General features: G+C 46.4%; 1 protein-coding gene across 4 annotated transcripts in view; it reads left to right on the top strand.

Annotated features, from left to right (window-relative positions):
* The first annotated feature begins 1,914 nt into the window (after positions 1-1,914).
* The window catches only part of Tm4sf19 (transmembrane 4 L six family member 19), a 12,437-nt gene continuing 906 nt past the window's right edge, over positions 1,915-13,445 (top strand). For 3 of the 4 annotated variants that reach the window (XM_010624002.1, XM_033762548.1, XM_033762549.1), the window contains exons 1-5: positions 1,915-2,063; positions 10,472-10,691; positions 11,186-11,263; positions 12,505-12,674; positions 12,863-13,046. In XM_010624002.1, coding sequence (XP_010622304.1) covers positions 10,491-10,691; positions 11,186-11,263; positions 12,505-12,674; positions 12,863-13,043 — 630 coding nt within the window. In that variant the 5' untranslated portion in view covers positions 1,915-2,063; positions 10,472-10,490 and the 3' untranslated portion in view covers positions 13,044-13,046. Of the gene's footprint in view, positions 2,064-10,469; positions 10,692-11,185; positions 11,264-12,504; positions 12,675-12,862; positions 13,047-13,445 lie in introns of those variants that run through there. The other variant, XM_033762547.1, reaches the window with a different exon arrangement.

Genomic DNA, 13,445 nt, shown 5'->3' with positions numbered 1-13,445 from the left:
TAAAAAAAAAAAAAAAAAAAAAAAAAAAGACTACAAGACGACTACAAATGGCCAGTACATATATGAAAAGGTGCTGGGTCATCAAGACAGTGTGAATTTCCACATTGGGCCCCTTCCAAACACCCCCTGGAGGCATAGAATTAAAAGTGTGGGCCTGTGGAGGAACTGCTCTAGGAAGCTATTTGGCAACAGCTACCCAAATGGAAACTTCACCTGACCTAAGACCCAGAAATCCGTAGACCTAGAAATGGACCCTGGGAGGATTAGTGTATAGTTCTTCCAAGTACATGCATACGAATATTCCTGCTGGGTGTGGTGGTGCAGAAGGATCGCTGGAAGTTCAAGGCCAGCCTGAACTACATACCAAAACCCTGTCTCAACAAAATAAAAAATATTCCTAACAGCATTATTTATAATGAAAATATACATACCCATCAAAAGAACAAATTGGAACTGGGGATTTAGCTCAGTGATTCCACCACCTGCCTCATAAGCATAAGGTCCTGAGATCAATCCCTGGTACCAAAAAAAATAAATTGGAGCCAGGTATGGTGGCACAGCACTGGAGGAGAGGCTGAGTCATGAGGTTTGCTTGGAGTTCAAGGCCAGCCTGGGCTACACAGTGAGACCCTATCTCAAAAAAAAAAAAAAATCGCAATGTAGTCGTAGTGTGGAATAATACTCTGCAATAACAAAGAATAAATTGCATGATGGAAGAATGTCACAGAATACTGAATGGAGCCAGGCACCGTGGATGTGTGTACAACTCCACATACCCCAGGCTGAAGTGGGAGGCTGTGAGTCCAGAAGTTTGAGAGTAATATAGAGAAATCCTGTTTTAAAAGGAGGCTGGTCGGAAGTGGTGGTGCATGCCTGTAATCCCAGCATTTGGGAGGCTGAGGCAGGAGGATCACTGTGAGTTCAAGACCAGCCTGGGCTACATAGTGAGTTCCAGGTCAGTCTCAACTATGTAGTGGGACCCTGTCTCAAAAAGAACAAAAACAAAAAAAAGGAGGCTGGCATGGTTGTATATGCCTGTAATGCCAACCCTCAGAAGACTTAAGGCGGGATTGCAGTGAGTTAGTTCAAGGCCAGCCTGGGCTATATAGTGAGTTCAAGTTCAGCCTGAAGTAGCCAGGTGTGGTGGCGCGTGCCTGTAATCCCAGCACTCGGGAGGCTGAGGCAAAAGGATTGCTGTGAGTTTGAGACCAGCCTGGGCTACATAGTGAGTTCCAGGTCAGTCTCAACTACGTAGTGAGACCCTGTCTCAAAAAAAAAACCAAGTTCAGCCTGAACTGTCTGGTGAGACTCAAAAAACTAAAAGAAGAAAATTAAAGGAAATTCAATGAAAAAGCTGGACATGGGCTGAGGATTTAGCTCAGTGGCACCACATCTGACACCCAAGCACAAGGTTCCAAGTTCAATCTCCAGTACCAAAGAAAAGCTGGACATGGTGGAACACACCTGTAATCCCAGCTACTCAGGAGGCTGAGTCAGGAGTGTCTTAAAGTCAAGGCAAACCTGGGGAATTTAGCAAGACTGTCTCAAAGTAAAACTTTTAAAGGGCTGGAGCTGTAGCTCAGAGGTGGAGCACTTGCCTAGCATGCACAAGGCCTGGTTTCAAACCCCAGAAATGACGAATAAAAGGAAAGTGACGTGGCACACATGGTGTCTTAGCACCACTGTCCCACAGGGCCCAGATTCTGTGACTGAGGGGTGAGGCAGGAGGGTGGCAGCTGTCACAGCCAATGCTCTGCCTGGGGAAGGACGGCTTCTCCATGGGAGCGCCCAGTGACTCATGACAACAGTCCCACTCATGGGGCCAGGCTCCTGTCCTTCCTGGAGTCACATGAAAATGAGTAGGGCGAGTGAGAAGGACCGGAAACCCCTTCCACAGAGGCGTGGGCACACACTCACACATGGGCCTGAGTGCTCCCTATATATCCACAGCCTCCCTGGCTTCCACAAAGTTGGAGAGAAAACCTTCAGGTCGGCCCTGCAGGTGGCCCTGCTTCGAAGAGCTGCCCAGCCTCTTTCCTTTTCTGACTGGCTGCCCTGTGCAGGTAAGCAGAGGCGAAAGGGCCCTGGGAGGTGATAGCCAGGGAACAGCGGGGCCCAGAAGTTAAGAGCATAAAGGGGCCACATGCCTGTCCTCCCAGAACCCCAGGAGGCTGAGGCAGGAGCATGGCAAATTCAAGCTTAGGAACCTGGGCAATTCAGAGAGACCCTGTCTCAAAAAAAAAAAAAAAAAAAAAAGTGGGGAAGTAGCTCAGTGCAAAGGCCCTGGATTCATTACCCATGACCACACACACACACAAAAGAAGAGTGTCACGAGCCTTAAGGGGAAATAGACATTTAAATTAATTGCAAAGTGGAAACAGCAGCTGTGTTTTGTCTCTGTGTACAGGAAGCTTAGTTCTCAGGACAGTGTTGGCTTAAGAGGGGGGATCCTGTGGGGGCTGGGAAGGGATTCTGGTCTCCCAGCCGGGATGCAGCTCAATGGCAGAGGGCCTGCTTAGCATGCATGAGGACGCCAGCACCATCGTGTATGCGTATACACACACACACACACACACACACACACACACACACACACAGAGTCTCCCTGGCCTCCCGTCTCGCCACACAATCCCTTCTGTGTGCTCTCAGCCCCCTTTCTTTCTCTGAGGCCATGCACCCTGCAGCCACCAGCACCATGGACCCAGTCACCCTCTTGCTCGTAAATGCTGCCATCTTACAGCAACACAAAGGGGCCTGATAGTGGTCACTTCCTGGGGATGTCCTGGCTCAGGCTTTTTTCAGATACACAAGAACAATTATCACTAGTTCTTAATTTAATTCATAGTTTTTTAAAGCTAGACAAGGCAGCCCATGCCTATCATGAGGCAGGAGGATCACAAGTTCAAGGCCAGCTTGGACAAGAAGAGAGACCCCACCTCAAAATAAAGAGCAAAAAGGGTGATGTCTCTCAGTGGCTCAGCACCCGTCACTTTGATGCTTTGATTTCCGGTACCAAAAAAAAAAAAAAATGCTTTTCATATTATCAGTGAAGATAGAAAAGGAGAACAGAGTAAAAGAAAAGGAGCAGAGATCTTTTCTAATTTATCTAGACATATCTTCAGGTTTAATAAATTTTTATATAATTAATATGCAATAAAATTCACACATTTTAAGTGGAAAGTTTGATGAATTTGTCAACACACTGTTATTTACTCACCGCGAGAATCTGGATACAGAATATTTCTGTCACCTCAGAAGCTGCCCTTATGCTTCTGTGAGCCCTGTCCTATCCCAAGCTGGTGGCAACCACAGATCTGCCGTCACCAGCCTTTTCCGGGATTTCACACAGAATCCTATGGGAGAAGTCTTTTGTATCTGGCTTTTGTCACTTAATATAATGCTTCAGAGATTTATCTATGCTGTTATGTGTCAGTAGTTTATTCACTTCTGTTGCCTTGTCATAGCACTTATTGTATGGGTAGAATTCAATTTTATTTATTCACTTATTTGTCTTTGTTTTTATTTATTTTTTATTTGTTTTGTCTTAGAGATAGGGTCTCATTCTGTAGCTCAGGCTGGCCTTGAACTCACTATATAGCTGATGCTGGCCTCAAATGTGTGGCAGTCCTCCTGCCTCAGCTTCCCAAGTGCTAGGATTACATGTGTGTGCCACCACATCCAGCTAAGTTGAATTTATCATGTGAAAATATCTAACATTAACTTTGTCATTTGAGCCATTGTATTTCTTTTTATTAATATTTTTAGGGTTTCACTATATAGTTCAGGGTGGCCTCAAACTCACTCCAATCCTCTTGCCTCAGCCTCCTTCTCAATGCTGGGATTATAGATGTACACCACCATGCCCAGCTATCAGTTGAGCCATTTCAAAGTGTACAATTCTGTGGTGTTTATCACCTTTGAAATGTTGTGCAGCCATCACCATTATCTATTTCTTTAATCCTAACAGAAACTCTGTAATTCCTAAACAAGCGCTCCCCATTTCTTCCCCTCCTAGTCCCTTCTTCTCTAAGTCTGCCTCTTTTCTGGAGAGCTCATATATGTGGAGTGTACAGTGCTGTATTTTAGTATCTGGCTTATTTCACTTAGCATTTTTCCCCCCAGATTTTGCTATGTAGTTTAGGCTGACCTTGAAATCTTGGTAATCTTCCTGCCTCAGCCTCCCAAGCGCTGGGATCACAGGCGTGTGCCACTACTCCCAGCATTTAGCATGTTTTCAAGTTTCATACATGTTGTAGCATGGACTAGAGCTTTCTTTTCATTGCTGAATATTATTCCTCTGTATGTGCACATTTAATCCATCTGTCTCCCTTACCATGTTCTAAGAGTTCTTCGTATAACTGAGATACAGGTTCTTAAAAGTATCTTTTGAAGCACACATTTTATATCTGTCTTTCTCTTCTTTCCTCTTCCTGGTGACTGCACTCAGGGCCTTCACACTTAGCTCCATCTCCACTCTTTTTCAATTTTTTGAGATCAGCAGAAGCCATTCTAAGTTAATTTGGTTTTTTGTTTATTTGTTTTGTTTTGTTTGTGGTACCAGGGATTGAACTGGGACCTTGCACTTGCTAGGCAGGTGCAGCGCAACCGAGCTACATCCCTGGCCCTCTGGCACCATTGGTTGAGGAGACTATCAGTGTCCCACTGAATTATCAGCCTTTAAGACAATCATGTGTCCTGAGTGTGTAGATCTCTTTGGGAACCCTCTAGTCCGTTCCAGATATCTTATGGCTTTTTTTAGACCATGGTATTGCTGTTTTAGTTGCTGTACCTTTATAATAACTCTTAAGTCTTCAAATCTTGGAGATATAAATTCTCCAAATTTAGTCTCCTTTTTCAAAATTGTTTTGGCTAACATGGGTCTTTTGCATTTCCATGTAAATTGAAATTCAGCTGTCAATTTCTATAACAAAACTTTGGGATAGGCTATTATTGGCTGAGATTGTTTTATTCTCTATGTGGATTTAGGGAAAATTGACGTTAGTGATATTGAATCTTCTGACCCACAAATATGGTGTTATCCTTCCATTTACTTAAGTCTTCCTTACTTTTCCTTGGCAATACTTTATAATTCTTCTTGTATTTTGTTTTGTTTTGTTTTTGGTACCAGGGATTGAACTCGGGACCTTGTGCTGGCAAGGCAGGCGGCGGAACCACTGAGCTAAATCCCTGGCCCTCTTGCTTGTATTTTGTTAAATTTATTTTTTCCCCACTGCTGAGGGTTGAACCTAGGGTCTTCACACTGAGCTACACTCCTGGACCGTTTTATTTTTATTTTGAGACTGCCTCCTCCTGCCTCGGCTCCTGGAGTAGCTGGAACTGCAGGCTTTGCAGTTGGATGCTGCTGGAACTCTTTTCTAGCTTGCTGCAAATTTTCTACATGGATGGTGTGAATCGCAATCATGGCAATGTGATTTCTTCCTTTTCCGTCTAGTTGGCATTTGCTTCTTTTATTTTTCTTATTGTCCTGAATGGACTTCCTCCACAATTTTGGGTAGAAATGCTCAGAATGGGTATTGTGATGACACCTTTAAAAATGTGTTTTTTTTTCGTTACCGAATAGAAATAATCCCTGGTTGTAACAGAGGCAGAAGCAAACTATGATGAGGAATGGAATGTGTGTGTGTGAGTAGGGTTGGAAGCAAATGGAGCTGTTAAACCCTAGACATTGGGGAAGATTTATTTTTGTGTCTTGAGACAGGGCCTCCCTATATAGTTCAGGCTGGCCTTGAACTCACTGCAGAGCCCAGGCTGGTGATCCCTCTGCCTCGGCCTCCTGAGTGCTGGGATTACAGATGTTCACCACCTTGCCCAGCTACTGCGGCTCTCTGGGGGGACCCCGTCCCGCGGGGAATAGGAGATGAGAGCCGCCTCTTATTCGTGGGTCATCAGAGGCCGATCCGATCTTGAATGTCTGTGGAGGAAATCTTTAAGAAGTTAGAGTACACGGCCCAAGTCTGGTTTCTGATCAAAGGCGCTTTATTGGCTCAGCAAAACGATTATATACTGTTATCCCAGGGGGAAGGTTCAGCAAGCTTATTGGACAGTTCAAACAAATCAATCACATGAGTCACTCAAGCATTTAACCATACAGCAATCAGTATTTTACCAAATGTGGGGAGGGGTAAGTGGGAAGGCGTACATCAACAATTAACCCTATGCAATCTTTAACTTCACAATCCCTAGGGGCAAGTAGGACGGGGGAAATACCACCTGCTTCCTGCTCCAGATCCCGTGACCCTGTGGTTAGCACAAAGGGCTATTCTTTCTGTAAGATTTCCTGTTTGCCCAGGGGCTAGACCTGCCAAAAGTCACGTATGTAGTCTAGTGGGATTTTTCCACCGAGGCAAAGGCTAAGGTTGAGGGCAGCCATCTTATGCAGGCCCAAGCAGTCTCTCACAGTTCCCCCTTCTCTGTATAAAATTAAGCAAGATTAGGGTGGAGGGCTCATGTCTTAGGCTACTTGATGTGCCTCCGGACCTGGACGTGATGCATAGGTGTTCCAGCGAGTCACGCTGCCCCCAGGTACCGGCATCAAGCTAATCCCGTCGGAGACACCTCCACAGCCTGGAGCAGAGCGAACGACGGCGCTCAGCCATCTGTTCAAATTCTACAAAGCTTAGGGGTTGGAACCCATGGTCACCAGCGGGCTGGCTATTTTCAGGGTCCTGAGAGGAGAGCTGCTGGTAGTGCACTTGTATGGAGTGTTTGGTGGCCTCATCAACCTGGTTCTTAACAAAACTCGTGAGGCGGCGGAATGCCCATGGGCCAAAGGAAATCAACAGCATAAAGCCAATAAAGGGTCCTAAAAGGCTGGGTAACAGGGTGGACAGCCAGGGGGAGGTAGAAAACCAATTTTGATACCAAGATTCGTCCTTTTCCCGTTGCCTCTGCCTTTGTTCGAGGCTTTCCTCAACCCTTCTAATGCTATCATCCACTAGGCCCAGTTTATCTTTAAAAAAGCAACATTCTTAAAGAAGGGGGTTGGGGCCAATGGCAATGGGTTTGAACTGAGGTGGTTCTTTCAAAAGCCTGATGGAAAAGGTGAGACCCGGATCACGGCCGCTGATGTAAAGGCGAAGGCCCCACTCAACCTGACGAGTCCAGTGGTATTGTTTGCCGGGCGTGGTGGTGCACGCCCATAATCCCATAAAACTAGTTTGGATTACAGTGAGCTCCAGGTCGACACCCATAATCCCATAAACCCAGCCTGGATTACACAGTGAGCTTAGCCTGGATTACACAGAGAGCTCCAGGTCAATCTCATCTGCATAGCTGAGACCCTCATCTCAGAAAAGCCAAATAGAGTCATAGATTGTGTCAATGCCTCAATGGTAGAAGTTACTTTTCCAATGTCAAATGCCAGCGGGCTCCCACAATTCCCCCTTTTTTATTATATTTAGAGCAGGGAGCTTCCCAGCTCAGCAGAAAGACTGTGCCTGTCTTAGGTGAGAAATGTCCAGAGAAATCCCTTACCCGTCATCAAGCCATGAGAAGTTCAATACTCATGCTCTGTCTTAGGTTGGATATTTCTCCACAATTCTCTTACCCGTCTTTGACTACCAGCCTCTGCAGGGGTTATACCATGGGTTGTGAAGGCTTGCCATGTAGCTTTTTCTACCTCTATCAATATTTATAATCCTTGTTCCTCATACCAGGCCTCACTAATTTTTACAGGCATCATTACAAAGAGAGGTTGCCTCAAACCCATCACAGAATGAAAGGAAGTCACCATTTCTGAGAATATACAATTGGTCAATTGACAATCAATATTATCGGTTTCATAAACAATCTCTATGAGCATTAACACAAGACATTATATTAGAGGCCTCTATGCCAACAATATTGAAACTAAGGCTAGTAACTTTGACATCTGACCATAAATGTATTTTTCCCAATGCAGCAGGTTTCCAAATGTTGGTTTGAGGAAAACCTGAATCTGTTTACCAAAGTCCTGCAGATAAGCTTAAGTTTGTGGAATTTAGAAGTGACCAGTCCAAAAACTTTTGAGATGTCTCATTAAATCACCAGTCCCATTAAATCCTCATTCTGGATAAAGAAGGAAAACCTTTTTGCTTTTTGGAATGAAATTTCCACTTGTGCACTGAGACACATCCTGGAGTTTTCTCTGCTGCTTCAGTGTTGGGGTCCCAATCCAGTCTCCTCAGTGGAAACCCAGCTTCAAGCTGCTCAAGGATAGTGATAGGTCTATAAACATATCTGTAACCATAATTAGGTGGAATAGAAGAAAAGGGAGAACACCTAGACCAAAAGGTTATTGTCATAAACAATATGTTGGAAAACCTGCATGGTCAAACAATATGAATACATTTTGTATACCAGAAAAGTAGCAATAATAATACTTATATGAAATCTTATGTACTGTAATGTAGCTTTGTATTAACAGGATCTCCCCCCCCCTTTTTTTTAACATATTTAACAAGACATATCTTTTTTATAGGGCTATGAAAATTATTTTGGTGGCTCCCATTAGTGAACAAAGATCAGAATAAATTTTCTGAGCAGCTGCTTCTTTATTTACCAACAGGAGCATATCCAAACTTAAAGGTTATATTTAATTATCTTTTAAGTTTTTTATTTGATCCTATAAAGCCAGGTTGTAGAAATCAACAATCTATTTGTATTTGACGTCATTCTGATCAAGAACATACAAACATCTTTGAACATTTAAGACAGACAAACATATAAGACAATTTTAATGAGTGCACTCAGATGGTTTTGGCCAAATGAATTATAAAATCTTTTTGTTATGACTAGTCAAAATTTTTGCAGATCAAAATTAACAGAGATCTCTTGTAGAATTAGGGTTAAAGGAACGAATACTCTTCTTGACTATAAATGTAAACCTTTTATAACAAACTTGAAACCAACAAGCAAACATTTTATAAATCATTTCCATAAACATTCTCTACATTCTTAGGTAAAGACAAGAGGAACATACAAAAACCTTTCATGTTAAAAGTACAACTCTTACTTATAGCTTTTCTAATATTTTTCTGTCTCATTTACTATTAAACAAACTTTAGCTACGAAATATTGACATAAGGTAGGGCTATTGGCCATGCCCTGAGGTAATACTTTCCACAGCGGGAGGCAAAATGGCCGGGCTGGCCGCATTGAAAGCATGTTTTACCCCTGTTTTGGCCTTGGAAGGCGACAAGGGCCTTAGTGATCTTGTGCATAAAAGGATCCGCCTCTCGGCAGAGATTAATCATGTCGTGCAGAGTTTTGGCTTTGGAGTTGTGTTTTAGAATAGCTCTGCAGGTCTCATTAGCATTTTCAAAGGCTAATTGTCTAATGAGGGCGTTGTCTGCCACAGTGGCGGCATCACCGAGGGCACGCTCAGCCTCGGGGCCCTGGATGATCTTTGAGAGAGGTGCTGCCGTGCTGATCAAAGTAGTCAGCGAGCTCGCGACCAATCTGGTCCCATGTAGAAGGCACAATTTTGGGGCAGGTGATAACGAACCAGGGACATACTTCGTGTACAAACAGCAGAAATTGCAAGAGATCTTTCTGTCTAACTTCAATATTACGGTTTTTCAACTGCTTTTTTATATCAGAGATAAATTTAGCTCCTTCACTAACTGCGTTCCCCCTATTCTCGGGGAACTTTGGGACGGCGGCTGTGCCTTAGCTAAGATTTGACTAACCCCAACCCTGCACCACCCGGATGGGGCTTACCTGGTGTCTGACGGGCGGGCTCCGGACTCGTCGTCTCTCTGCCGTCCGATCGGGAGTCGGTAACCTCTGTAAACCACGTTGGGCGCCAGTTGCGGCTCTCTGGGGGGACCCCGTCCCGCGGGGAATAGGAGGTGAGAGCCGCCTCTTATTCGTGGGTCATCAGAGGCCGATCCGATCTTGAATGTCTGTGGAGGAAATCTTTAAGAAGTTAGAGTACACGGCCCAAGTCTGGTTTCTGATCAAAGGCGCTTTATTGGCTCAGCAAAACGATTATATACTGTTATCCCAGGGGGAAGGTTCAGCAAGCTTATTGGACAGTTCAAACAAATCAATCACATGAGTCACTCAAGCATTTAACCATACAGCAATCAGTATTTTACCAAATGTGGGGAGGGGTAAGTGGGAAGGCGTACATCAACAATTAACCCTATGCAATCTTTAACTTCACAATCCCTAGGGGCAAGTAGGACGGGGGAAATACCACCTGCTTCCTGCTCCAGATCCCGTGACCCTGTGGTTAGCACAAAGGGCTATTCTTTCTGTAAGATTTCCTGTTTGCCCAGGGGCTAGACCTGCCAAGGTCACGTATGTAGTCTAGTGGGATTTTTCCACCGAGGCAAAGGCTAAGGTTGAGGGCAGCCATCTTATGCAGGCCCAAGCAGTCTCTCACAAGCTACTATAAGGGAGGACTGATAAAGGACAGGGTTCCTCAGCTCTCCTCAGTTTCTGTTTCCCTCTCCATACTCTGCAGGCTGCTCTCTTGCTGCAGGATGCTGTTCTCTCCCTGCCTGCTGGGCTGCTCCCGGACCTGCTCCCGCGTGCTGGGGCTGAGCCTGGGGACTGCCGCACTGTTTGCCGCTGGTGCCAACACAGCGCTCCTCTTCCCGAACTGGGACGCCACCTACCTGCTACGGGGCCTCATAGGCCGGCACGCCCTGCTGGGGTCTGGGCTTTGGGCAGGGGGCCTCATGGTGAGATCTGGCTTGGGGTACAGCTGGGGGGGTATGTGGGGGGAGCAGGACTTCGATGGCTGCAACCTTCCAGTCTTGGGTCTCGAATGCCCACTCCCAGGGTTTGAGAAACTGTCAGGGAACCAGGAAGGCTGGGGTGAACCTGATACCCAAAGCTCGGGTCACACTGGTCACCTGAGAAGTCCTGGGAGTCAAAGCCAATAGGACAGAGCTGGTATGGCGATGCACACCTGTAATCCCAGCACTTGGGAGGCTGGGGCAGGAAGGTCTCTGTGAGCTGGAGGTCAGTATGGGATACACAGTGAGTTCAAGGCCAGCCTGGACTAATAGCAAGACCCCGTCTCACAAAACAAAAACAACAAAAGAGGCCAATAAAACAAATTCTTTTTTAAAAAATTAAACAATTCTTGTGAGGTGGCTGCTATTCCAACAGCCATATGCACCAGGGCACAGGCAGAAGTGGAAATGACCAGTCTCTCCCTGACACTCTGCAGGTGCTCACGGCTGCCACCCTTATGTCCATGACGGCCTGGAGAGGTTGCTGCTTTGAGAAGAGCACACCGTGTTGCAGTGTGAGCCACCATCCAGCATCTCCTCGTTGGCTTCTTCGTTACAGTTCTGAGGCTCCAAGTCAAGTCCTAAGCCTGGCCCCGAATGCCACCAAGCTCGGGGGCGAGCTGCCCACTTCCCAGCCCCATGCTCATCTGCCGCGTGGGGACGGCCCCTCGAGGGAGGAAGGGCACAAGGGCCACCAGGGTCATAGAAATGGGAGAGATGGTTGTCTTCCTTAGTTCACTGGACAATACAGATAGTTCTGGACATGGTAACCAGGGGTCAGTGGAAGGAGGGTTTCCGGCTACTGTAATCAGCATTTTCCTAGAAGGGTGGGGCTGTGGCTCAGAGGTGGACAGCCCAGCATGCCCAAGGTCCGTATAGTGAGAGATAATATGTGGCGATGGGTATGTGTTTATATTTGCATGGATCTATACATTATTTTCTGTTGTTTCTTGGGGAGTTGGGATAGTCTCACTATGTAGCCCAAGCTGGCCTTATATTCACTGAGATCCTCCTGTTTCAGCCTTCTGGGTGCTGGGATTATGCATGTGCACCAACCTGCTAAGCAATTCTGAATATTTTAACTTGGGGTCAAAACTTACTAAGCACCTTTCTTTGACCCCTAGCTTGACACCAGTGGGAAAATGACTGTGGAGAAAAACTCTGTAGGTCTTAGTCACACATTAGAGATAGGAATTCTTTTCTGAGAAAGAAACTCTCTGTGACCTATGGGGAAGGGAGATAAAGTCACAGGAGGACCAGAGGGATCGTCCTGGGAAGCTGCACAGCGGAATGGGGCTGCTTCTGGACTTGCCTGCAAGCTTGTTCTTGCTTGCTGTCTCCCTCCTTCCATTCTTTCCTCTTAAGCTTGATTTGAGAAAGAGGCATCAAGGAGGGCCAGCCTGTCCTTAGAGGAGTCAGAATTGGGCATGCGAAGCCAATCTGTCCCCCTTTCTCCAAACCTAAGTGATACAATCTGAGTGCAAAGGTGTCTGGTGCTAAATTGCTGAGGGCCCGAAGAGTCTGCTGAGGCAGGGAGATGCAGGCCCAAGCACCTGCGTTTCTCTCTTGGACCCCTCTTCTTCCCTTGGCCCTTCTCAGCTCTACCCGGACCCCCAGCCACCCCACTCGAGTCACACTGTAAAGGAAGTGTCAGAGAGCAAAGTGTCTCCCATGAGGGAGGGGACAGCCTGGGTACAGGGGAGGGGGATGCCGAGGCCACACTTGGGTGGCTGTTTCCTGTTCCCTTCCTCTGCAGATCCTCACTGCTCTCCTTGCTGGTGGCTTGGCTTTGCTCGGAGCCCTAATCTGCTTCGTCCATTCCGGAGTAGCCCTGAGAGATGGCCCGCTGTGCATGTTCAACGTCTTGTCCTTCAATCAGACACAGGCATGGAAATATGGCTACCCATTCAAAGACCTGCGGCACACGTACGAACTGGGGATTTGGATTTGTCTTTTCAGAGGTACAGCGGGAGAGGCAGAGCCTCCTGCCTCAACCTCCCACGAGCTGGGATGACCGGTGTGCACTGCCGCGCCTAGCTCTGGGTCTTCTCTTGGGGTTGCTTGTCTGGCTTTCCTTGCTTACCCGCTACCCTGGCTTGATTTTTTTGGGACAGGAATTATCTATATGACCAGTCGCTCTGGAGCTCTGTCTGCCTAGAGCCCCCCACAGCTGTCGTCTGGCATGTGTCCTTCTTCTCTGTTCTCCTGTGTGTCAGTGCCCTCCAGCTTCTCCTGATAGCCGTCCATTTCATCAACAGCTTCCTCAGCCTCTTCTGCAGCTTCTGTGAGGAGTGACAGGTAATGTGCCTAGGTGCCTGGAAGCCTCTTTTTTTTTTTTGGTACCAGGGATTGAACTCCGGACCTTGCGCTTTCGAGGCAGGCAGCAGAACCACTGTGCTAAATCCCTGGCCCTGGAAGCCTTTCATACAGCAGAGGCTATGAAAGACAAACAAGTGTCCCTTCGTGGTATTCTTATAGCAGTGATACCAACAGTCCTTGCATGTAGGCTGAATGATACATTGCGTTTAAAGTCACACAGTAAACTAGGCATGATGGTACGCGCCTGTAATCCCAGCACTTGGAGGCTGAGGCAGGAGGATCGATGTGAGTTCACAAACAGCCTGGGCTACATAGTGAGTTCCAGGTCAGTCTCACTACATAGTGAGACCCTGTCTCAGAAAACCAAAAAAAAAAAAA

Source organism: Fukomys damarensis, unplaced genomic scaffold (genome assembly GCF_012274545.1).
Source record: "Fukomys damarensis isolate Sample0158 unplaced genomic scaffold, DMR_v1.0_HiC HiC_scaffold_12, whole genome shotgun sequence".
Taxonomy (NCBI): domain Eukaryota; kingdom Metazoa; phylum Chordata; class Mammalia; order Rodentia; family Bathyergidae; genus Fukomys; species Fukomys damarensis.
This window is presented reverse-complemented; position numbering and strand designations above follow the sequence as displayed.